Source organism: Triturus cristatus, chromosome 6 (genome assembly GCF_964204655.1).
Source record: "Triturus cristatus chromosome 6, aTriCri1.1, whole genome shotgun sequence".
Lineage (NCBI taxonomy): Eukaryota > Metazoa > Chordata > Amphibia > Caudata > Salamandridae > Triturus > Triturus cristatus.
In genome coordinates, this window is record NC_140589.1 from 403,415,312 (window position 1) to 403,439,446 (window position 24,135).

At 44.8% G+C, this 24,135-nt stretch overlaps 1 protein-coding gene across 6 annotated transcripts in view; it reads left to right on the top strand.

Annotated features, from left to right (window-relative positions):
• The window catches only part of ARHGEF10 (Rho guanine nucleotide exchange factor 10), an 869,022-nt gene that overhangs the window by 363,479 nt on the left and 481,408 nt on the right, over nucleotides 1-24,135 (top strand). For all 6 annotated transcript variants that reach the window (XM_085610812.1, XM_085610814.1, XM_085610811.1 and 3 more), the window contains 3 exons: nucleotides 8,066-8,182; nucleotides 18,210-18,302; nucleotides 21,288-21,458. In XM_085610812.1, the coding sequence (XP_085466938.1) occupies nucleotides 8,066-8,182; nucleotides 18,210-18,302; nucleotides 21,288-21,458 (381 nt within the window). The remainder of the gene's footprint in view (nucleotides 1-8,065; nucleotides 8,183-18,209; nucleotides 18,303-21,287; nucleotides 21,459-24,135) is intronic.

The window sequence follows — 24,135 nt, forward strand, 5'->3', positions numbered from 1 at the left end:
CTATTCAAATATTACTCTTGTCTTCTTTTGAATGTGAAATGTAACTTTACTTGAAACGTTCTTACCTTAGCAACAAAGACTTGTTCCAAAAATAAAATACAAAGTATAATTTTATAAAATTAGTCTGAATCTCCTTCTTGAGTTGTGTGTCCTTTATTGATGTGTGCAATAAATATCTCACACTCCTCTGTGTTAGGCCTAAGGCTTCTCATCGACACTACCACTAATAGAACACTTTGGGTTTTGCATTGAACCCTGTACACTTTTGGGGTACCCCTGGACTCGGTATTACCACCTTTTGGCAATATCATATACAGAACCAGCTTCCTACATTGGTGGTGCATCGTAGGGGTACAAGGCTTTGACATTTGTTTGGCCACTTGATTGATAACTGATTTCACTGAGGAAATCCCAAAATTGTCTTTAAAATATAATTGTTTTCAATTTTTTTTTTTCGAAATGGTTAAAAAATGGTGTTAGGGCCTTGGTTAAGTCCCCACTGTTTTAGAAACTGTGTTTAAAGTGTTTAAAGCAGTTGGGCCTTAGAAATACTACATTGTTTAATTCTCTAATAAGACCCCACTTACATGTCTGATTCAGCAGGGACCATCCAGGAACTCAGTCTGGGTCCCCATGCACATCTTAAAGTTGCCCAACTTAAAGATTTGTGCAAAGCATGGAACCTTGCAACGGATCCTAAACCCAATAAAGCCCATCTCCTGCAGGTGCTGGCAGAAAATAAGGCATTGGCAAGCAAAACTCTATCCATTGGGGAAGATGAAGATGATGAAGTCGATGGGGAGGATGTTCACTTTGTCACTACTCCTCAGACACTTCTGGCAGTATGGACCCTAGCAATATCCCAGATGGAGCAGGAACTGAAGAAGCAGATCTTCAGAAACTGGCAAGGAGAATAACTCTAGAAGCTAAACTCCCAGCCACAGAAAAAGAAAGAGTTGAGAAGGGTCCAGGACCCATCTCTGATGGCAGAAAAATCATAAACCCCAAAAGGATTGTCCCTAAATATTTTCCGGGTGATGATATAACTAAGGGGTCCATTGCTTTGGAGAGAGCCTGTCTTAGTAGACAAGTCCAAAGGAAGCTGTGCAGTGCTATCCTGTGGGAAATGTTCTCAGGAAAGTGCAGTGATAGACTCCTGAAACTCCATGGGAAAGATGCTACATCCTATGATCTCATGAATGGTACCCTGATTGAGGGCTTTGGATTCAGGACTGAGGAATATAGGATCAAGTTCAGGGATGCCAACAAAACCCAAGGACAAGCCTGAGTAGATTTTGTAGATTACTCAGTTAAAACATTGGGAGCTTCATTGAGTGGTAACAATATACATGATTATGAAGGGCTGTATAACTTGGTTATGAAGGAGTACCTTTTAAGTAATTATCACCAAGAGAAACGACATCAATTCTTGGTAGGTTCACTTTCTCCTCAATAATCTGGGAAGAGGGCAGACCACTGCCTCAAAACAAGGGTCACCAAAACTAACACTGGTTTGAGAGATCAAAAGAAAGAAGCCAAAAAGCCCCCTCCCCAAGGGAAAGTTCGTAGCCCTACAAATTATCGAGAATCTTCTACAGTCCCCCAAAAACCTGCTCAGGAGATGGGCCCTGAGTCTCTACACAGTCTAAGGGTGGATTCCTGGGCAAGAATTGGGATCCCAACAAGGCTTGGTGTCATGACTGTGAGGCAACAGGACACCGAACTGGAGACCTTAGCTGTAAAACAAAGGAAAATACCTCCAGTCCACCTGCAGTACCTGCAGTTGCTAACATCCAGTTGGGATCCCAGGTGTGGCCTGACCATGTCAATAACCCCACTGAGGCAACATTGCTCTTTGAGGGAGAGATAGACTTAGTCGGTGCTGCCTGGTCAGATAACATGAAAAAAGAAAGGCAGTTTCCCAACATTAATGAGTCCAGGATTGAGGCCCTGAGGGATAGATACTAGGACTAGTGTCACAATGGTGACCCAGCAGATAGTACTCTCAGATTAGTACCTGATTGGAAGGTCCTATCCTGTCACCAATGCTAACAATATCACTACAGTCCATCCCATGGCTATAGTTACTTTGGACTAGGGGGTAGTAGTTGGAGAGAAGGAGGTGGTTGCGTCCCCTGATGTTCCTGTAGATTCTCTGCTTGTAAATGACTTGGAGACTTCTCCTTGGACTGAAGTCAAACTGAGGAACCATGCCAGCATGGTTGGTCTCTCAGGATGGGGGTTGTGTTACAACCCTAACAAAGAGCAGAGCTCCGAGTGAAAAGAAGGTGCTGGATCCTGGAAAAATGGACCAGCCCTCCAAGAGAAAGTGAAAGAAGACTGGGGGACCAGCCTCTAAACTGAACCCAAGTCAGACCCCTCCTCTCAGTAGAGTACTTGGTATTCTCAGAGGGAACTTAGCCTGAAGAGATTGGGCAGATCTCTTGGGCCCAGGGCGACCCTCTAGGATGGATCAGTGATACGGACAAGAAACCCACACATGAAATCCTGAGGTAGCAAGCTGGTGCACATAAAATGGTGATATCAGTGGCACCCACAGGGTCTATTTGGAGAATGAGTTCCTATACACTGAGGCCAGAGGCCCCAAACCTGGTGTAACCAGGAGAGTGGTAGTACCTCAGAGTTTTAGAGATTTTCTCCTTACTTTGGCCCATGATATCCCCATTGGCCAGGTTAAAACTTGGAGTAGGTTGGTCAACCACTTCTACTGGCCAGGGATGCCCCACAAGGTGATGAACTTTTGCCAGTCCTGTGTCACCTGCCAAGCCAGTGGTAAGGCAGGAAGCCACTGAAAGGCCCCCTTAATTCCACTTCCAGTGGTTGGGGTACCCTTTGAAAGGGTAAGGGTCAAAATTGTTGACCCCCTGGACTCTCCAACAGCCTCAGGGAACAAATATATTCTGGTGGTAGTGGATCATTGCACCAGGTATCCTGGAGCTCTTCCCCTAATGGCCACCACTGCTCCAGTGTTGGCAAAGGCCCTCCTTGGTGTATTCACCAGGGTTGGCTTCCCAAGGGATGAGGTGTCAGACAGAAGTACCAACTTCATGTCTGCTTACCTAAAACATATATCGATGAGTGTGGAGTGAACTACAAATTCATCACAACATATCATCCTCATACCAATCGCCTAGTGCAGTGTTTCATCCAGCATTGAAAGGCATGATTGGTGGGCTCCCTGAAAAACACAAAAGGAGATGGGGTGTTCTACTTCCATACCTGCTTTTTGCCTACAGAATGTACCACAGAAGGGAGTGGGGATTTCACCCTTAGAAGTTCTGTTTGGGAACCCTGTTAGAGGTCCTCTAACTCTGGTCAGAGAGGTTTGGGACAAACATCTCAAAGAGCCAAAACAAGACATAGTGGACTATGTGTTTGGCCTTTATTCCAGGATGGGTAAGTACATGGAGAAAGCAAGTCAAAACCTTCAGGCCAGCCAAGGACTGCTGAAGTAGTGATATGACCAAAAGGCTGACCTGGTAGAATTGAAACCAGGACAGAAGGTGTGGAGATTCAAGCCTGTGACCCCTCGGGCCCTGCAGGACAAGTGGAGTGGGCCCTACCCTGTTCTTGAAAGAAAAGGGTATGGGTATCTGGTGGGCATTTGCATTTGGAAACACCCCAAAAGGATAATACATGTCAACCGCCGATAATATATGTCAACCACCTGGAGCCCTATTATGACAGAGCTGACATGCTCATGGTCACAAATGAGGGACAGGAAAATGAGAGTGAACTTCTCCCTGATCTCCTCTCCAGCAATCCCCAAGATGGATCTGTTAACGGAGTGGCCTTTTCAGACACCCTCACTGACCAAAAGCAGGCTGACTGCAGGCTAGTAAAAGTCAGTATGCTGAGCTCTTCTCTCTTACTCCTGGTTATACTAGCTGGTGTACCCATGATGTGAACACTGGTCAAAAACAGAATATACAGGCAGTATGACACTGGCAGAAAGAGCATCCAAGCTGAAGTCAGCAAGATGCTGGAATTGGGTGCCATTGAACCTTTAGAGAACCCCTGGTACAGCCCCGTTGTCTTAGTCCCCAAACCTCACTCCAAGGGTAAAACGAGAGAAATTAGGTTTTGTGTGGACTATAGGGGCCTCAATGCTGTGACAAAAACTGATTCTCATCCAATTCCATGGGCAGATTAACTGATAGACAGTTTAGGGGCAGCCAAATACCTTAGTACCTTTGATCTCACATCTGGGTACTGGCAGATAGGTCTGACCCCTGGAGCAAAAGAAAAATCAGCATTCTCCACTCCGAATTAACAGTTCCAGTTTACTGTGATGCCCTTTGCATTAAAGAATGCCCCTGCCACCTTCCAATGGTTGGTGAACAAAGTCTTTGCTCGGCTGAAATCCTTTAAGTGCAGCATATCTTGATGATATCGCTGTCTACAGCTCTACCTGGCAGGATCACCTGATCTACCATGGCAAGGTCGTAGAGGCTCTGAAAGGTCACGGCCTCACTATCAAGGCAAGCAAGTGCAAGATAGGGCGGTGTAAGGTTGTGTACTTGGGTCACCTGATAGGTGAAGGTCAAGTTCAGCCACTCAAACCCAAGAGCCAGACCATTCTGGACTGGGTAGCACCAACAACCCAGACTCAAGCCAGGTCCTTCCTTGGCTTTACTGGGTACTATAGGAGGTTTGTGAAGGGCTATAGGCCTATTGTGACTCTCCTCTTAGAACTTACCTCTAAAAGGATGCCCAAGAAAGTGAACTGGACGAACTTACCTCTAAAAGTGAACTGGACAGTGGGCTGTCAAAAGCCTTTTGACACTTTGAAGAATGAAATGTGCTCTGCCCCAGTCCTGAAAGCACCAGACTATACCAAGCAGTTCATTGTGCAGACAGATGCCTCTGAGCACGGGATAGGTGCAGTCCTAGCCCAAACAAATGAAGGACATGAACAACCTGTTGCTTTTATAAGCAGAAGACTACTCCCCAGAGAACAGCGTTGGAGTACCATAGAGAGGGAAGCCTTTGATGTGGTCTGGGCCCGGAATAACTTGAGACCATACCTGTTTGGCACTCACTTCCTAGTTCAGAAGAGACCACAGGCCTCTTGGGTGGTTACAACAGATGAACAGTGAGTACCCCAAACAGCTAAGGTGGTCCATAGCCCTACAGGAAATGAACTTCACCGTGGAACACAGACCTGGGACTGCCAATGCAGATGGCCTTTCCAGGTTCTTCCACTTAGAAGGTGAAGACTCTCCCAGGGAAGGTAAGTTTAATCTATTTTTGTTTGGGAGAGTGGCATGTGAGAAAGTGCCCCATTTGCATGGTTAGCCCTCCAATTTTTCTGGTTTTGATGTGGTTTCAAATTTAGTGCCGAGGGTCCCTGCCATCCAGGTGCCTTTGTGCCAGTCCTCCTTCCCTAAAACAAACTCCCAATTGGTACCTCTGCCCCCTATAAGTCCCTAGTAACTGGTACCCTGTGTGCCTAGGGCCTGGGAGCTGAAGAGAGTCCATTGGGACGACCCTCCCGGGAAGCATGCCACTGATCTTGTGAGGGAGAAAACAAAGTCGATATGGACCCTGTCTGGGTGCCCTGCCACTTAACACTGTCAGGCAGCATTGGTAAGTCACTTCTCTAGTAGGCCTCAAAGCCCTAAGTCAGGGTGCACTATCCTACAGGTGAGGGCATATCTGCAAGAGCAGATATGGTCCTACAATATTGGCCACCATTTCCCAATATTGTAAGTGCCAGTGAAACCATAGAGAGTGCATCGGCTGGGACCTCCAGAACTCTAGTTCCACAGCACCATGACGGTTTTACCAAATATAGGAGTGTTTGGTACCAAAGTACTGCTTCCAATCAATCCCCACTGATGCCTGTGGAGGATTTATTGTACCATGTACACAAAGGGCACCTAAGAGGTGCCCCCTGAACCCTTACCAACCCTGGTATAGTCTCTGGCCGGCTATAGGCAGCCAGCCACCACCAGACATGTTTCTGGACCCCTGGGTAGAGATCCCCTGCTCTCTGGGACCAGAAGAAATGCACATCCTGGGCAGAGGTGTCATGCTTCCTACCCCAGGATGGGCAAGTGCTTGAAAAGGGGAGCTTCAAAGGCCTGCTGCATATGTAATGGTGATCCCCAGCCTCTGCTGCTAGCAGCAGATGGCAGTCCCTGGTTTACACCCTCACCTTGGGCCAGAAAACCAGCAGAAAAATTAAAAAAGATAGGTGTGCCAACCCCACTCCAAAGTGGGGGGAAGGGAGGTGATGCACACTTTTTTCCCCTGCCATCCTGAATATGGGGAGACCCCTCCAATCAGGGCTAGGGTTATGCCCCCTCCCACAGGAGGGTGTAGTCACCCCAGGTAAAGTGTCCATTGGCCCTACATGTTACTCCCCTAAAAACCCCTACTAAATTTAGTATACAGGTGGCTCCCCAAGACCTGACCCTCAGATCTGCGACGACCTAAGAACAAGAGGACACCCTGCAGCTGAAGCCAGGAGACAACAACTGCCTTGTCGCCAGCCCTGATGGCCTGTCTCCCACTTCGACGAAACCTGCGACCTGTCTGGCAGCACAATTTCCAAAACCCCTGGGAGAACTGTTGCCTTCAATAAAGACTCTAATCTCCTGAGGACAGCGAACCTGTCCAAGAAGAACCAAACTCCGAGAACAGCCACAGGGAGGATCGACCTTGTTGACGCGACTCCCTACTGCACAAAAAGTCCAAGAACTGCCGGGGTTGAGGACCATCACAAGTGTTGATGCAACTCACTGTGACAAAAGATATCCCAAAGATCACAGTGGTAGAGGACCGGCACAGCCCACGACCTCAAGGGAACCTCTCAGAACCACGACCTGAGATGTCCACAGCTCCGGACCCAAGATCCTGTACCCTGCTGCTGTGGCCCTGGCAGTCCCCTCCTGCTTCGCCGACCCTACCGCGATCTCTCCAAGATGATCTGACGGTGGCGGCCCCCGATCTGAACTACAGCCATTGACTGCCAGAGATAGCAATGGTAACTGTGTTGAAAGCCTGCTGAAACCTATCTCTCACATTGCCCCGCTGACCGCGAGAGCAAAAATCATAGCTGGTATCAACCGCCTCGGTGAAGATACTGAAATCTGCACTGTATGGGTGCCCCAGTCCCCCATGACTGACCCTGCACTCCGTGTGAATCTGACCACCCGAGGACTGAAACTATACTCACTTGATACACCCCTCAATTGATTCCCTCCACAGGAATCTTGAACTACTCGAATATTACTCTGTCAACATTTGAACGTGAAACGTAGGTTTACTTGAAGCTTACCTTAGCAACAAAGACTTGCTCTTAAAATAAAATACAAAGTATAATTTTATAAGATTGGTCTGATACTCCTTGAGTTGAGGTGTGTCATTTATTGATCATGTGTGCGCAATACATGTCTTACACTCCTCTGTGTTAGGCCTAAGACTGCTTGTCCACACTCCCACTAATAGAACACGTAGGGTCTTGCAGTGAACCCTGTACACTTTTGGGGAACCCTTGGATTCTGTGGACGGTATTACCAACTAGTGGAAATATCTGTCATAACAGAGCCAGCTTTCTACACCTACCAGTTGCCGTCTCCTATGCCATGTAAGAGTTGGACTTTTTCCAGTCAATGCACCTCATATAAATATGTTTAATAGCTCATGTAAAGACAACTCTAAACGAATAAATACGTTTACCATAAATAAATATATACCATTCTAGACACTCCCTGACTGCAGAATATGCATGAGATTTTATTTAGATCAAAAGCTTCTGTTTTAAGTTTGATTTTTTTGTCCGGATTCATCTGTTTTCAAATTTGGGTGTGTGTATATTTTTGCACCTGATTATTGACATTGGTGGTAAGCAGCCCGTTGCTAAGATCTCTGTTTTTTCTAGAAGTATTTTTGACCCCTGAAGCCAGTTTTCAAATGCTATTTGACTCTGCAACGTATCTACGATCACTGTTGTATTTTTGAATTAGTATTGTGCATTCAAAATTTTCATCTGCTATAGTGTCTTTAATTGTAACTTATTTCTTTTACTGTTTTTCAGTTTTCTAAATCAATGGTGCTAGATGCATACAGTGAATATGTAAATAATTTTAGTACTGCAGTTGCAGTTCTCCGGAAATCATGTGCTGCCAAGCCTCAATTTCTTGAATTTCTTAAGGTAAGCTTGAGAAAGCACACTTAATCCGTGTTTCTATTTTCAACGTGACTTTGGTTCTACTCAATTAAATAAACATGGGCTCAGTATAAGCCACAGTTGCCTATAAATGGCAACACGTTGTTGGATTCCAAATGGGTATTTACTGATGGCATATAAAAGTTAATTTGGGTCTAAAAATACAAGACAGGGGTTCTCAATGGTGCACATATTAGCTTGGGCTACACAGAGAGAAGTCTGGGTCCGATACACAAAGGCCGAATTTGCAAACCAGGATGTGCAATTTCAACAGCGACTGGCTTGCCAATGCTCATTCACGAATTATACATTTGCAAGATGTTGCAAAACGACCTGTCTAAGGAATATTAAATAGCCCTGTCACAATTTGCGACTCATTGTGTATGGCTGTGAATGCAGTGGTAGGGTGGACTGTGAAGAACAGGAGACCACCATCCTTGCATTTACCCTCCAAAACCAGAGTAAATCAGCCCTGGTACATTAGAGGGTCCTGCTGTAAAAATAAATGTTTTTCAGTTTAGAAGCACATTAAGGAGAGTAGGCAGTTCCTTTGCCTGTTTCCTTTAAGGCTGCCTGACTCCTCTTCTAAGGGGGAACCAGTCCCTCAGGAAAACTTCCCATTTGCGATATTGCCCCTTGAGGTGTGTATAGCTGAGCAACAATAATTTGCAACTGCAACCACGGTTGCAAAACATTACTAAATTCCATTGTGACTCCCACATAGAAGAGGATGCTCCTTTCAGGCACCCTCCAATTTGTGATTTTTAATGTATCACTCTATTTACAATTCTGAAAGAATTTTCTGATTCATAAAACATTTTTTATATATTTAAGAACACTCTTTTGCAGTCCCAAACCATCTCATTTCTTGAAGCACAGTGTGAGAAGGTGGGTTACTAGTGGAGTCCTTCTCAAGTAGCAGCCACAATCCTTGTCAGGGTGAACCACAATAAATCGCTAAATTACCCTTTGCCTAACCTTCTGGTAGATTGGCACAAAAGCAGTCAGGCTTAACTTAGAGGCAATGTATAAAGTATTTATGCAGCACACAAACAGTAATAAAGTAAAAACATAACACAAGAAAAATCCCACAGTAAATTTGAAAAATAGAGTACAATTTTAAATAAAGTATTTGACACCAAAATGACAAAAATCAAACCATAGAACCGGAGATATGCAATTTCAAAGATTTAAGGTAAGTATGGCACCTAAAAGCACAAAGTGTCGCTCATGGCTATCTGGTTGTGTGAGACCGAGTGAAAGTCACAAGTTCAGACCAGCTGCAATAGAGCACAGGCCAGATACAGGGATCAGGTTAGTCTCGCTGAAAAAGTTACCTTCTAAAGTCAAGCGAAAGACTTCTGTTCACAGTGGAGGGGTCCGCAAGCAGTAGAGAGCACGTTGGGGAAGGTTATCGCTGTACCACGAAGATACTGTTGGTCACCCGAGTGGTCGGTGTTGGAGCTTTGCGTTGGTGGTCACTGCAGGCTGTTGATGCTGTTGCAAGAAGTGCAGATCTAGTGTTGTTGGTTGTTGCTGGTGGTCGCTGTAGCAAGAAGAGTCGGGTTCGCCAGAACTTTGCGTTAACAGGCAGCATGAATGGCAATATTTTGGCATGAGTGGGCCCGTTCATGGTCACGAAGAGCCCAGAACTTGAGGATTTTTCCTTTTTGTCAAGGATGAGCTCAGCTGATACCACATCATGTGTCCAGGACCTGGTAGGCACCTCTTGGAGATCAGGAACTCACTCCTGCAGAGGCCATCAGGTCTCGGTTAGCTCCAGTTGCACGGCAAGGCAGGTCCAATTGCAGCAGGTCAGCTGTGCAGTTGTAGAGGGGCCTTTGGAGTTTGTTGTGTGTTGTAATGTGCTTATTCTCTATACACTCTCCCTACTCTGGTTCTCTGCTTGCCTGCTCAGCCTTTGATGAGGTATGATAGAATGTTGAGGGTGATCTGGATTCTAGTGTGGAGCAGTTGGTGAGAAGGGGCTGAGCAGGGAGGACGCTGCTCCTGGTGGGGCATTAAGAAGGAAATGAACATCTTCCTGTAACATGTGATTTGGACTGAAGAATAAATCATCAATCCTTAATACAAGACCATGCCTGCGCGCTTTAATTCATTTTAACACTGGCGACGAGTTAAAGAACCTGCGTGTATTTTGGACTGGAGAAACTTAAGAGCCTACCTTGGATGAACTTGTAACTGAAGAAGCGCATAAAAAGGAAAAAAAAAGAAGTAATCTTGCACTCCACAAGCCCCACCAGTGACCAAAAGACCGGTCATTTTTGACTATCTGAAACCGTCAGCTCTAGCCTGGGTTTGCTGATTTCTGATGTTAAAGCCTGCTCCTGTTCTGGGGTATGTGGAGTTTTGCCATATTCTGAGGATTCCTGCTGTTGGCGCAACTTTGGAGGAGCTTGATGGAGTAGTTACAGCATATAGTGCACTCTGGATACAGTGTACGCCAAGTCTGACATCTGGAGGTGTTTTTGAGGGTTTAAAAAAAAAAAAAAAAATACGTTTTTGCCTCATGTTTTTACGTTGATTTTACAAGGATTTACAGTGTTTATGACGTATTTAATGGCTGTTTCCTCTCACGACGATGTAGTTTAAAAGTTATGTGAGCATTCTGGGCCATTTTCAGCGTGGAGAATTCACACGAAGGATAGTGTGTGATGTGCAGTGTCATCGGCAAGTTGTGGACGTTTACTAGTTACGTGGAGTGGCAGGTGAGACTTATTTTTGAGGTTTTAACATTGATTTTTGTCCGTTTTGAGACCTCTGGTCGCGGTGATCTCAACCGCCTATTTAAGTTTAAATACAAATGTTGCACGAGCTCTGTATGGCGCGTGATTGCCTACCTTCAAGAAGACGCTGCAAGCTTCATACTGTCTTCTATGACGTCTTCCTGGTCGTTCATTTGGATGTTTGGCACACAGAGCGTGCCGTGAGCCACTCGACGCTGCGTAAAAAACGTGCCGCCATGTTGAGATGTGAACATTTACACTGTCAACCATGTAATTGCCATTGGAGACACGAGCCATTTCCGCCAACCACGTAATTGTGCCAACCAAGTTTTTTTTCTCGCTTCCATGAATGCAGCTTTTACAATAAAGTTTCATGAAGCACGAAGATGATCGAGTAGGTCACTATTTCGGCGGTGAGTGGAAGTCTTCATTTGAAAAGTATCCTGAGGCGATGTTTTTTTTGTTGTTCCCGTTTCACGTGAACATGTGTAGATTTTCTGAGGTTGTTCCTGTTACAGGACTTTGGGGCTGAACATAACTGTTTGGAGAGTTGATGATTTTACGACAAGAGTGGTGGAAATGTTTTCGGGTGAGAGATCGCTCACCGGTGTGGCATACAGTTTTAAGATGTTGTACATATAAAGTTTTTGTAAATTTTATGTAATATTGTTTGTATTGTGATATTCCACAGTTTTTGTTTCCCTTCATTGGGTGGGACATCTAATGTCGGGGTGGTAATCACAGGTTTATCTCTTGTTTTAGAGTTGCGCTTTGTATTATATTTCCACAAGTTTAGTGCCTTTACGCTATAGGATACCCAAATAGGGTCATGGGTTATAAATACCCATAGTGTTTTGCGAGTGTGTGTTTTAGGGTTAAGGGATACCCTAAATTTGTCTTGGGTTATAAATACTCATAGTGTTTTGCGAGTGTGTTTTTGGGTTAAGGGATACCCTAAATTTGTCATGGGTTATAAATACCCATAGTGTTTTGCGAGTGTGTTTGAGGGTTAAGGGATACCCTAAATTTGTCATGGGTTATGGTTACCCATAGTTTATTGCGAGGTTGTTTTGAGGTTATAGTTGCCTTGCAATTTGTCTTGGGTTATGAATACCCGTGGAGTTTGCGTGAGTGTTGGGGTTAGAAAATGCCCTAGTTTGGCTTGAGTCTTAGAGTAAGTCTGGTCTTGCTTAGTTTTAGTCTTAGATCTGTCTTAGTGGTAGATCTGTTTTGTCTTAGTTGTGCAGTTTAGGGTTGTAGATCCCTGTTCTGCCGCAGTCTTGTGCCTTTGTATGAGGCACAATGGGTACGTTGTGGGGTGTAGTGTTTTGTACCCATAGTTGTAGTGTGAGTTTTCATGCTAGTTTTGCAATTTGTTTTTGATCATTATTAGAGGAAGGATGGTGTTTAATGTTTTGGTTATTCATTTTCCTTTTCTACCAAATGTGTGTTAAATTATCTTCATGCATTTTATTGTTTATGATCATTATAGCTGGGGGGGTGTTGTTTATTAGTTGTATTAATGCATCCTCCTATGCTGAGTGTGTGTTGTTTCACCATAACACATTTTCATTGTTATCAATTATTATAAGGGGGGAGATGTGTTGTAATGTGCTTATTCTCTATACACTCTCCCTACTCTGGTTCTCTGCCTGCCTGCTCAGCCTTTGATGAGGTATGATAGAATGTTGAGGGTGATCTGGATTCTAGTGTGGAGCAGTTGGTGAGAAGGGGCTGAGCAGGGAGGACGCTGCTCCTGGTGGGGCATTAAGAAGGAACTGAACATCTTCCTGTAACATGTGATTTGGACTGAAGAATAAATCATCAATCCTTAATACAAGACCATGCCTGCGCGCTTTCATTCATTTTAACATTGTGCCTGGTAGCTTAAAACAGGAGCGAAGTCAGCTGACCCTTTGAGTCACTGATATTAAGGAAGCAGGTCCAGTCTTCCTTCTCAGCAAGCAGGGCAGGCCTCCCACAGGGTAATACTTCTGTCAGCAGGGCAGTCCTTCTTCTTTAGTTTTCACAGGTCCAGGAGTGTACAGAAGAGTGGGTCTGAGGGTCCCCTTTTTATTCCTGGTTATTCCACTTTGAAGTGCAAGAAACCTCTGGAGTTTTCCCCCTACAGAGGTATCTACAATTTCCTGCCTCCCTACCCCGGTCCCAGTCTGTCTGGGGTCACAGTAGGCTAGTGCACAGTACTTTGCATTTTAGCTGAACCATGCCTTTGAAGTGCAAGTATGGTAGATGACAGCTTCCTCCCATCGAATCATGATGGCCCAGCCTTCCAACACCCAGACCCTCCTTTGTGATACTGTCTGGGTGGAATGCACAAAGGCTAACCTCCAACTACACATAATCATATGACACTAGATCTGGTCACAGAGCACCACAGGCCGAGATCGCATCTGGCAGATAGATGCCTACGGACCACAGGGCACTATGGAATCACAGGTAAGGGAGCGGTATCCATGCGGTTCCACCTGAGTCCACCCCGCTGCCAGCCCCTCCACTGAAAATAGAGCCCAATTGTCGGCCCCCGAGACAGATGTAGTGCAGGGACCACAATAGTCCAGCCGATAAAATAAAGTCAGAGGGTATGCAGGGAAGTGAGGTCAAAGCAGGCTGTCACAAAAGCTCCACTGTGACTCACTATGAAGATAGTCTAAACCCTCTCCACAACTCCAGACACAGCTAGGGGATCCAGTACCACTCCAGGCCTGAGAGGAGTGCATCAGCACCCACTGAGGGGCAGATGCAGGCTATCCAGCCCAAGGAGATGCTGTCATACCCTCAAGGGAATCTCCACCTTCCTAAAGGACTCAGCCTCCATTTTGCCTTTGCTGCCTGGCTGAGGCCATGTGCACACTCTGCAGCCCAATGGGCCGCATCTGACAGGTCTCACAGAGGCCCACTCAGGGCATACACCTTCCCGAACAGATGAGCCGCAGACCACCCAGTCCTGCACAGCATTGGCCCCATCAGAACTAGGCGTAATGGGCTTCACTCGCCAGCCAATTACCCAGGGTGCCTCCCGGCCCCCGCCAAGTCAGCTGCTACACCCTCATTTGCTCACCATGCAATTCCACAGCACCCAAACAAATGAGGGCTCTGGGAGACCGATCCCTGTTTTAGCGAGGGTGGAAAACCCTCAGACGTGGCTCCGATGCACCAGTCACCCCACACCTCCATGGCCGATCAGGCCCAGCTGCACCACCTCACCACCTGTCCTGCCAGATGCAGGCTACAGCCTTCGATGCTTTAATCCACAGGGGCAGCGGCGTCCAACTACAAGGATTGGTGCTACCGTGCACAGAGCCCAGCTGACCCCAGGTTCAATTGCGGCCTGGTCAGATCCCCCACAGCAGTATATGAGTGGTGGCCAGCGCCCATGTCTCAACTCATGAGGTGCAGACGGCTGCTTTAGTTTTCTTGATGGCATCAGTCTCAGAGATAGAGGGGCCCCAATTTTCAGCTCCACATGCTGTCGGCTGTCTCAACAGTAGTGAGAACATGAGGGAGAAGAGCAAGTGCCCTTGAAAAGGACAGATTTTGACAGATTGTGTGGATTGGAGATTGGAGCTCTGCAATTAGGCGGCCACCTCAGTCGACTGCAGGCCATGCCCTCATCTTCTTCTTTTAATTTAGTCAACTCTTTAGTACTTCACACTGCCTGCATCTCCCCAGTTAAGGGCGGACACAGAGTAGGGCATTACGTGCTTGACCCGGAAGGAACTAGGGCTAAGATCCTTGTTCAAGGTAAACTAGTTTCATTATGTGCTTTTCAGAAATCACCACTTCCACTCACATATCTAGATCAAACTCATTCACCCAATTTGCACATCTAATGCCTCCAACCATATCAACATACCACTCTCTAGCACACACACCCATCACACAGAACAATATACTCAATAGCTGTTCTTCAATTCATACTCTGTAGTCATAAATGTTCCAGGCTTCATCAACACCATCACCCAGCTCAACTATATGCACTCTTTTTCACAGAAACTTGTGTCATGCCTACTTTCACATACATCCTGGATGCCTTTATCTGTGAGGTTTAAAGCATCCGACCGATATACCACACAATCAAAACAAGAATGGGACTTGCCGTCTTCTAAGGATATCATGGCTCTGTACTCTTAGCAACTGTACCATACCTACTTCTTTCAAGCTCCTTCCCTTTCGCTTGCCTCTCTCAACCTCCAAAACAGCCTTCCTTCATCTAATGTACAGACCACTTGGTCAAACAAACGCATCCTAGAAGAACTCTCATACATCATCACTTGTACCTCTATCCAAACATTCCACTTCATATCCTTCAGAGACTTCAAAGTCCTTGGCAACTCCAATACAAAATACAAGGAAGTTGTTTACCCACTTGTGAACCCATTAGCTATAAAACACCTCATCAATAACCCAAACCCCTCTAACCACTTCACACTTGTTCTCTTCCTAGCTGTGTCCTCTAATATGCCCGGGAATTTTTCGACCACTTCACCATCATTTTCACCATCACATATATTAAATCTCAGCATGAAAGACCGGTGAAAAGAGGAAAACTAATCTTCTGTTCTATCAAGGAGATCCATCTTGAAAAATCTAAGAAGAACTAAATAACCTGCAAGAACACTTCTATTGCAGCACTTATGCCAAAACTCTCCCTGGCATTGACAGCACTATGTTGAAGTCATGTTAAGCACTATGCCCACTGAAAACCAGATTCCCCAAGCCAAAACCTAAGCACCCTGGTACACTAAAGAGGCTACTAAAAATAAACATACCTGACAAAAACGGGAATAGAGATGCAAAAGATCAAAATATGCAGATGACCCACCCTACTCCATACACTCTACTCTAATCACTGATCATCACAGCAACGGTCCAATACCAGAAAAGGTTCATCAGTAAAATAACCAACAGAAGCGAAGCCCTCATCAAGGTTATCAACACTGCACCAGTCCTCTGCCAGTACACACACTCTGACAACAAATGCAATGCCATCAACTTCTTTTTCACATAGAAGATCAATAAAACCAGATAAAAAATAATTACCATTTGAACAGTCCCTAAGTTCCAGCCATGACCCTTAGCTTTATATACAAATGAACCTCATTCAATCCAGTTTTGCACATGGACCCTTCCAATATCATAAAGCCTCTTAAGGCAAACTCCTTTGAAAATGACACACTTTCTTCTTCCATTACCAAATTTCTATGAGAGGCCCTTGTATCCCATCTCCACATTCTTAATGCCTTCTTATGCTGGGTAGAAGTCTGATGCCCTTAAGGTGGGCCAGGTGCTCAAGTGCTAACATCCAGCCAACCTCTCCAACTTTCGCCCTATTACTCACCTTCCATTAAGAGGGAAAATCATTGTGAAAGCAGCAGCAAAATTGCTACAGGTGCACATCAGCAAGAATCATCTACAGGACTGGCAATCAGGCTTCAGACCATGAAGCAGCACTGAGAAGCCACACTCCAAGTACACTATGAAAGGAACGATCCCTACCTTCTGGTCCTTCTTGACCTCTATGTCGCCTTTGCCACTATCCACAATCCAACTCTGATCATCCCTTAAAAACATACATAGGATTTTCATACACTGTCTTGAAAGGGTTCTTCAAATATTTCACCAATCAGCACCAGATCATTTAAATAGGTTCCATAAGATCAAGAGGAAACTCCCCATCAGTGAAGTACCTCAAGGCTCCATCCTAAAGGCTCCATCCCCTATCCAAGATGGAATCCCTTGGATCCTATCTTGCAGACCTCATAATTGAGATCCATTAATATGCAGATGATATCTATCTACCTAAGCCATTGAACTCACCCAATCTTCGATAATAGCTTTCTTCTTGAAGCTAAACCCCACAAAGAGTAAATTAATCCTATTTGCCATCAGCACCAAACAACCCTGGATTCAAGACTGGCTCACCAAATAAAGCCTACTAGACCAACCCCCCCAGCTGGCAGACCATGTAAATCTCAAGGATTCACCCTTTAAACAAACCTCTCATTCAAGCAACGCATCACCAGATGGACCAACACAGCTTGGTTCCAGTCTCTCTCTCTCTAGAAGAAAGTGAAGCTGTGTTACCTGGAACATGAATACAAGACACACTTGTTTATGCCTTAGTCCTCTGTCATCTGGATCGAAGCAATGCCATGCTCCGCAGTGCCCCTGAGCCTCTCTAGCATCCCTGAGAGGTATCCTACATGCAGTAGCATGGCTCATCAAGACTTCAAATACATTTCAACCGCAGTACCTCATGTGAAAATATCTACACTCACTCCCCCTTTTAGATCAGATCATCTTTAAAACTAGCTGTACCATTTATAAAGCCATCAACAGAAAGACCACCGCTTGTCAAAACAACTAGCCATATCTGGGGCACAACGCCAGAATAGGGGCATTGATATCAGTAGACCAGAGACACAACCTTGCAAGAAGGAAAAACCAAAATGCAAGCCTTCTCATTTTCTGTTCCGAGGATATGAAACCGCATCCCTATCTACATCAGATCAGCACCAACACATTTTCAAAGACCACTGCTCTTAACAGTTCCCCCCAATAATTGGATCTTCCCACGGATCGTGCCCCCACTCAGTGCTCCATTGCTCTTAAGCCATATTTTCTCTCTATAATTACCAATACATACATACAATCATCCCACTGTCACATTCAGGTCTTTTTCTCCAATATGCATCCTATTTTGAAAACATTGTTTTCTGCTTTGTTTCACGATATTAGCAAAGCCAACAGGGCAGTCTTTACTGTGTAACAGCATTTGTGCATGCAATGCATATGATAAACATTTATGAATACCCGTGTTACCATGTCCTGACATATTAAATTAAGACCTATGCGGTTTGTCACTGATTATTATTTTTTGATATAATGCCATTCCATGTGGTACAGCAATGGGGTCATAACAACATGGCTGTTTGACCTCTGTCAACTCGTGTGTGTTGTACATTTAATGCAGCTCTTTTGGTTACAGTGCATAAGAAAGGTCAATAAATGAAATGGCTGCGGTTGAGAGAATTATGGCAATTCTATATTCTGCAGGATGGTAGGAAATGAAATATGGGGCTTCTTAGTCATTTCTTACTTTTTCTTACTTCTTCATATTAAATGCATTTTTTATCAGTATTTTGTCAATTTATTAGGAATGTTTACTTGGTATATGATAGTACAATATTTATTGTAAATAACATTCCAGTCAAATGTTGTACGTGTGTTTTTTTTTATAACAGCAGTGCCAGGAATCCAGCATTGATCGAATTACTCTCTATGGTTTAATGATGAAACCAATCCAACGCTTTCCTCAGTTTATTCTTTTACTTCAGGTAAACGTCTTTACTTATATGAACCATGCTGCTTGTTCTGAATATGTTTGATATTATTTATGATCACACTTGTTTGACTTCAAGTGAAAGGAAATCCTGTATTCATCTGGATGATGTCTACTCATCCACAGAAATAGAGTTTAAACATTATACGATTTTACTGACGACGGTAATATGGAAATAAATTATTTAACAAATAATGTGAAATGCTGAAGTAATACAAACATTGGTAGCATAGGAGACGAGATGATGCTTTTCAGTGTCTGCTAGAAAGGTGTGTAACTGTCACAAACAGCTGGAAGTGCTATATTTCAGCAGATGGCGCCCAGGTGTTTTATTTGTCGATATCCTTTTTCATAGAGCCTGCCTCGGTATCAGTTCTAATTGGGTGGTTTATTCTGTTTAAAAACCTATAACGATACGCAAATCCATCTGATTTATTTACAGTTTTTTGCATTTGATTGGATTACATCTACAACAGCAAAGTGCAACAATGTAACCATGCAAAGTCTAAATTTCGTGTGATTATAGGGTAACTTTAGTGCTAATGCCACACTGTGTATATTATGAAAGGAATGCTGTTCTGAATATATCCCAACATTCTAAAACAAATGTGCAAAGAAGCAATATTCAACAGCACCCATCAAATACCTTTTGTGACATAGTCAATCTTCACGTCAAAATTACAATCAAAGTTTGTTTAAATGCCTCAAATTCACCTGAAAAATTCTAGGAACCGTATTTCCAATACCGAGAGTTGCCGCAATTATCCAGGTAACTGAGAACTGAATTCAGGGCCCAGATTATCAATACTTGCCGGACCGCATCCAAAACCCAAGTGATTCGCAATAGGAATTCACAAAGGAAGAAATAATCTCCATGGGAAGTACTCGGTGCTCTCCGCCCCTTAACAGTATTGACAATATTGCTTCTTGCCCTGATGATGACCTCATAAATTGATAAGGTTGAAACGCCATTGATGTTCCCTCTGGCAAGTTAAGAGGACACATTTAATGAATCATTGATCCTGTTACATATCGGACAAAAGTTATTGTATACTTTTTCCACTGCCATTGTGTTTGTTTTCTGTTTACACTGTGATTTGTATTAATAAATGTTTGTTATGTGTATCTTTAGGAGCACCATTTGTATTTTTGTACTGGTTTTGATAATTGTAATGTTTTATAAAAAATCATTTCAATAACAAAAAACTCTTTGCGAATAATTAATTGTGGGTACCTCTTTATTTTTCACATTTTCATAAATTATTGGTCTCTTTTATTGTGGAATTAAATAACACTAACAATATAATATATCATTTTTGTAGGGTGCTTAGACAAATTCTCTTTCAATAAGTTTCTTCCCTGAACCATTGTAGCTACTATATTGCTTATTCGCCCCAGGTTCTGGAGATTAGGGCAGCCCCTGTTGCATGTAATCCTGGTGTTAGGAAGGCTGGTCTTTTAAATCATTAGATTTTTCAAGGGGACTATATCAACGCCTCATCAGTGTAATCTCAGCTTCAGCAGTCCTCCAGAAGATCGGCTTGAGTTTTGCTGGAACTGATTAGCAGAGATGGTTTCCTTGGTGAATACTACCTGTGGAGTGGTACGTCTCTTCCAGAATGCCACATCCTGGTAGGAACTGCCAATGGATTCAGAGAAAGGGGTGTCCCATATTGTTTTTGCCGACTTTACTATCTTGACCAAGAAAAAAAGAATGGGAGTAAGGAAAGCTAAGGGGTTGATCATTAGTGTTCCAACAGGATCTATTGAAATTCAGTTGCTTCAATTTCCTGTCTAGGTTTACTCGTGGCTTCAAGTGGGATGAAAACACGGGGGGTGTTCTCTCAAAGGGGTGTGGCTGATGTAATTAAGGGCACGGCTTTAAAAACGTGTGAGCTAAAAATCTGTGCATAGCATAGTGTGCCACCCTACATGCATTTTGCTGTGTCTGTCATTGCACGAAGATATATAATACAAGTAACATTACACCTACAACAATCCAGGACTATTGGCTTTGCCAATGGTTGTTAGTTGCATAAGATGAATAAGCAACAACTTTGGCTTCTTTGTATATAATGATGAAAATGCTTCAGTTCTGACATGATGAGAATGTGAAAGAACTATAACGAGTTTCTTTGAAGTTACATCACAGACAGTGAAGGGTGGTACTGCTGCAGAGTTAAGATATTTTTTTCACCCTGATGGCGAGGGCAAAAATGGAGAGCACACTAGGGCCCCGTCTCAGCACCTGCTTTTTAGAGCTGCTGGTGCTGAGCACCGGGAGGACCCCGCCCACTTAAATCCCTGGATTTACTAATGAAAGTAAGAGGTACGAGAGGGAATGCAAATAAAGAGGTGAAAAAGTAAGACTATACTGGAGATCACCCGTAAAATAGTCCATTCCACACTTTAAATCATACCCCTGGTGACCTAAGTGAGTTCAATACAACTTGTAAAGTAAAATATAACTGTTGTAACTTGTACATTTATAAGAGCAAATTTGTGCATCCTGTGAACAATGACTGAGGGTTCCTATTCCCATTTAAAATGTGTTAAGTACTATTGCCTCAAGGGCTCACATTAAAAATAAATGAAAAATGTAACTACATGGATAAAGAAGGACCAGCTAAAAGGGGTTAAAATCTCAGGCCATAAAGCATTGGGTACAACCGTCATGTAATGGAGGGAGAGTTAGACGTCCATAGCATCCTGTGTTAGTTCTATATTTACACAAAGGATCTTAGATATGTCATTCATGGCTACTTGGTGACAAATAGGAGTATATAACGTAAATCACATACATACTGTAAAGTATCATTGGCTTCTTATGCAGGAGCCATATTGGGTATATATCATAGATATGTCTGATTTGAGGGATACGTGAACATGTATCTACATTTCCTGCTTTTTAGGAGACAGCTAGCGCATTGGTATATTTCCCCCATTGAAAGTCATCAAGTACGTGTTCCTTATGTTTTAGGATATGTTAAAGCACACAATTAAAGGACATCCTGACCGGCTGCCTCTTCAGATGGCGCTCACTGAGCTTGAAACACTAGCAGAGAAGCTGAATGAAAGGAAGAGAGATGCAGATCAGCGCTGTGAAATCAAGCAAATAGCAAAAGCAATCAATGAGCGCTACCTAAACAAGGTAAGGTCCTGCCAATCAAGACTTTAAAGAAAGACCATCTGCCCTTTCACAACATCATTTCCTTTACTATTTTGACATTGAATTATTGGCTTTACAGAGAACAACCACTTTCCCAGAGAACTCAACCCTATTATTTCCGGTATACATAGAATGGGTTTTGGGTCAGCCACTTGCTCATGACTGGGTGGCTTTATTGCTCGGCTCGGTCTCCTCTAGAATCGATGGCTCTCCTTTTTATTCTTGCGTTTGTACCGCTCAGGAGCATTCCAATCCCACGGTGTTTTGACTAGTTACCCTGTAAGCTTAAACTGCTGAGGAACTGTTTTTATTCTTCTATGAACTCGTCATAGGAGTGCATGTGAAGGAATACTATTTCCTCCATTCACTTTGCTTTCCCCACCTTCTGACTCTCTGTCCTCACTGTTTATCCATTGGCTGTTTGAGTGTGTACTTCATTGTAATGCATTTTACTGTTTATGTGAGCTGCTTCATCAGCTGGGCATCACGTTTTCACCCTCCCAGTAGCTGATGTTATAAGGTGGCACCTCCCCAGGCCGTGCACATCTGCACCATCCATTCGGAGAGCAAGAGAACTTCCCCATACACATCCTTTACCCCATAATGCGTCATTGACCTGGTGTTTGCAGATTATCAGCAGGTTGGTGCCACCCATGGGCTAAACATGCGGCGCCACTTTATCATTGGGTGTGGAGCTTTGTCGACTCATTACTCCAGGTAGCACCCCCTGTGGTGAGGTTAGGAGCTCAACAGCACCCTACATCTCATGTCTTCACAGAGGCACCTTCATTAAAGGTGGGATTGTTGCATTGAGGAAGTCCCTGTCCTGATAGACTCTGTTTTTAATGTGGAAGCCTCCTGCACTCTATGTAGCACCATCTCAACATCAGCACATCACCACCTCCTCATCAGTGCACCACTACCATTGCAGCACCTCCTCAGCATCAGCGCAGCACCACCACAGCATCAGCATAGCATTACCTCAGCAAAGCACCAACTAAGCATCACTCAACACCACCTGAATACCAACTTAGCATCACCTAAGCACCAGTGCAGCACCAACATCTCAGCATGTCTCAGCACCACCACAGCATTACTCAGCACCACCACAGCATACCTCAGCGCCACCACAACATCACTCAGTGCCACCTCAGCATCACTCAGCACCACCTCTACATCAGTACAGCACAACCACAGCACCACCTCAGCATAGAATAGCACCATCTTCTCATGAGTTCACCAATACCAGTGGAGCACCTACTGAGCATCAGCACAGCACCATCTCAGCACCATTGCAGCACCACCTAAGCACTTGCACAGCACTTCCTCAACATCAGCACAGCACCACTTATGCATCAGTGCACCACCACCAGTGCCGCCCCACCTCCACACCAGCACAGTCCCACCCCAGCACCAACTCTACACCACACAGCATTTCTTGAGGATCAGCACAGCACCACCTCTTCATCAGCACCATATAAACTCAGCAGAGCACCAACTCTGCATCACTCAGCACCACCTGTGCACCACCTGAGCACCAGCGCAGCACCACCTCACCATGACTCAGCACCACCACAACATTACTCAGCACCACCTCAGCAACAGCACAGGACCACCTCTGCACCATCACCAGCGCAGCACCAACTCAGGATCAGGGCAGGCCCCATCATCAGCCCAGTGCCACTTCAGCAGCAACTCAGCACTACTTCAGCATTTGCACAGCATCACCTCAGCACCAGTGCAGCATTTGCACAGCATCACCTCAGCACCAGTGCAGCACCAACTCTGCATCACTCAGCACCATCTGGCACTAGCATAGCACCACATGTGCACCACCAAAGCATACTCAGCCCCACCTCATCATCAGTCAGCACCACCTCAGTATCACTTAGCACCACCTGAGCAGCACTTAGCACCACCTGAGCACCACCTCCGCACCAGCACGGAATCAGCACAGCAAACACTTCAACATCAGCACAGCACCACCTCAGCATCAGTACATCACCACCTCCGTATTAGTACAGCATCACCTTAGCACCACCACAGCACCACCTCAGCACAGCACCATCTCAGCATCAGCACAGTACATCTCATCAGTGCACCACCACCAGTGCAACACCACCTCAGGTCCAGCACAGCACTGCCTCAACATAAGCACAGCACCATCTCAGCATCAGCACAGCACCACCTCTGCATCAGTTCACCACCACCAGTGCAACCTCACCTCAGCACATGTGCATCCCCACCACAGCAGCAATTCAGCATCATCACAGCACCTCCTCAGCATCAGTGCAGCATCACCTTAACACCAACTGAACATCAGCACCAGCTCAGCACCACCTGAGCACTAGTGAAGCATCACCACCCCAGCATCACTCATCACCACCTCAGCATTACTCAGCACCCCCTCAGCATCACTCAACATCACCTGAGAACCTCCTCAGCATCAACACTGCTCCATCTCAGCATTAGCACAGCGCCACCTCCTCATCAGTGCACCACTACCAGAGTAGCCTAATCCCAGCACTAGCACAGCCCATCCTCAGCAGCAACTCAGCACTGATGCAACGCCACTTCAGCGTCAGCGCAGCATCACCTCAGCATGGCACCAAATCAGCACCAGGGCAGCCCCACCACAGCACCAGTTCAGCACCACCTG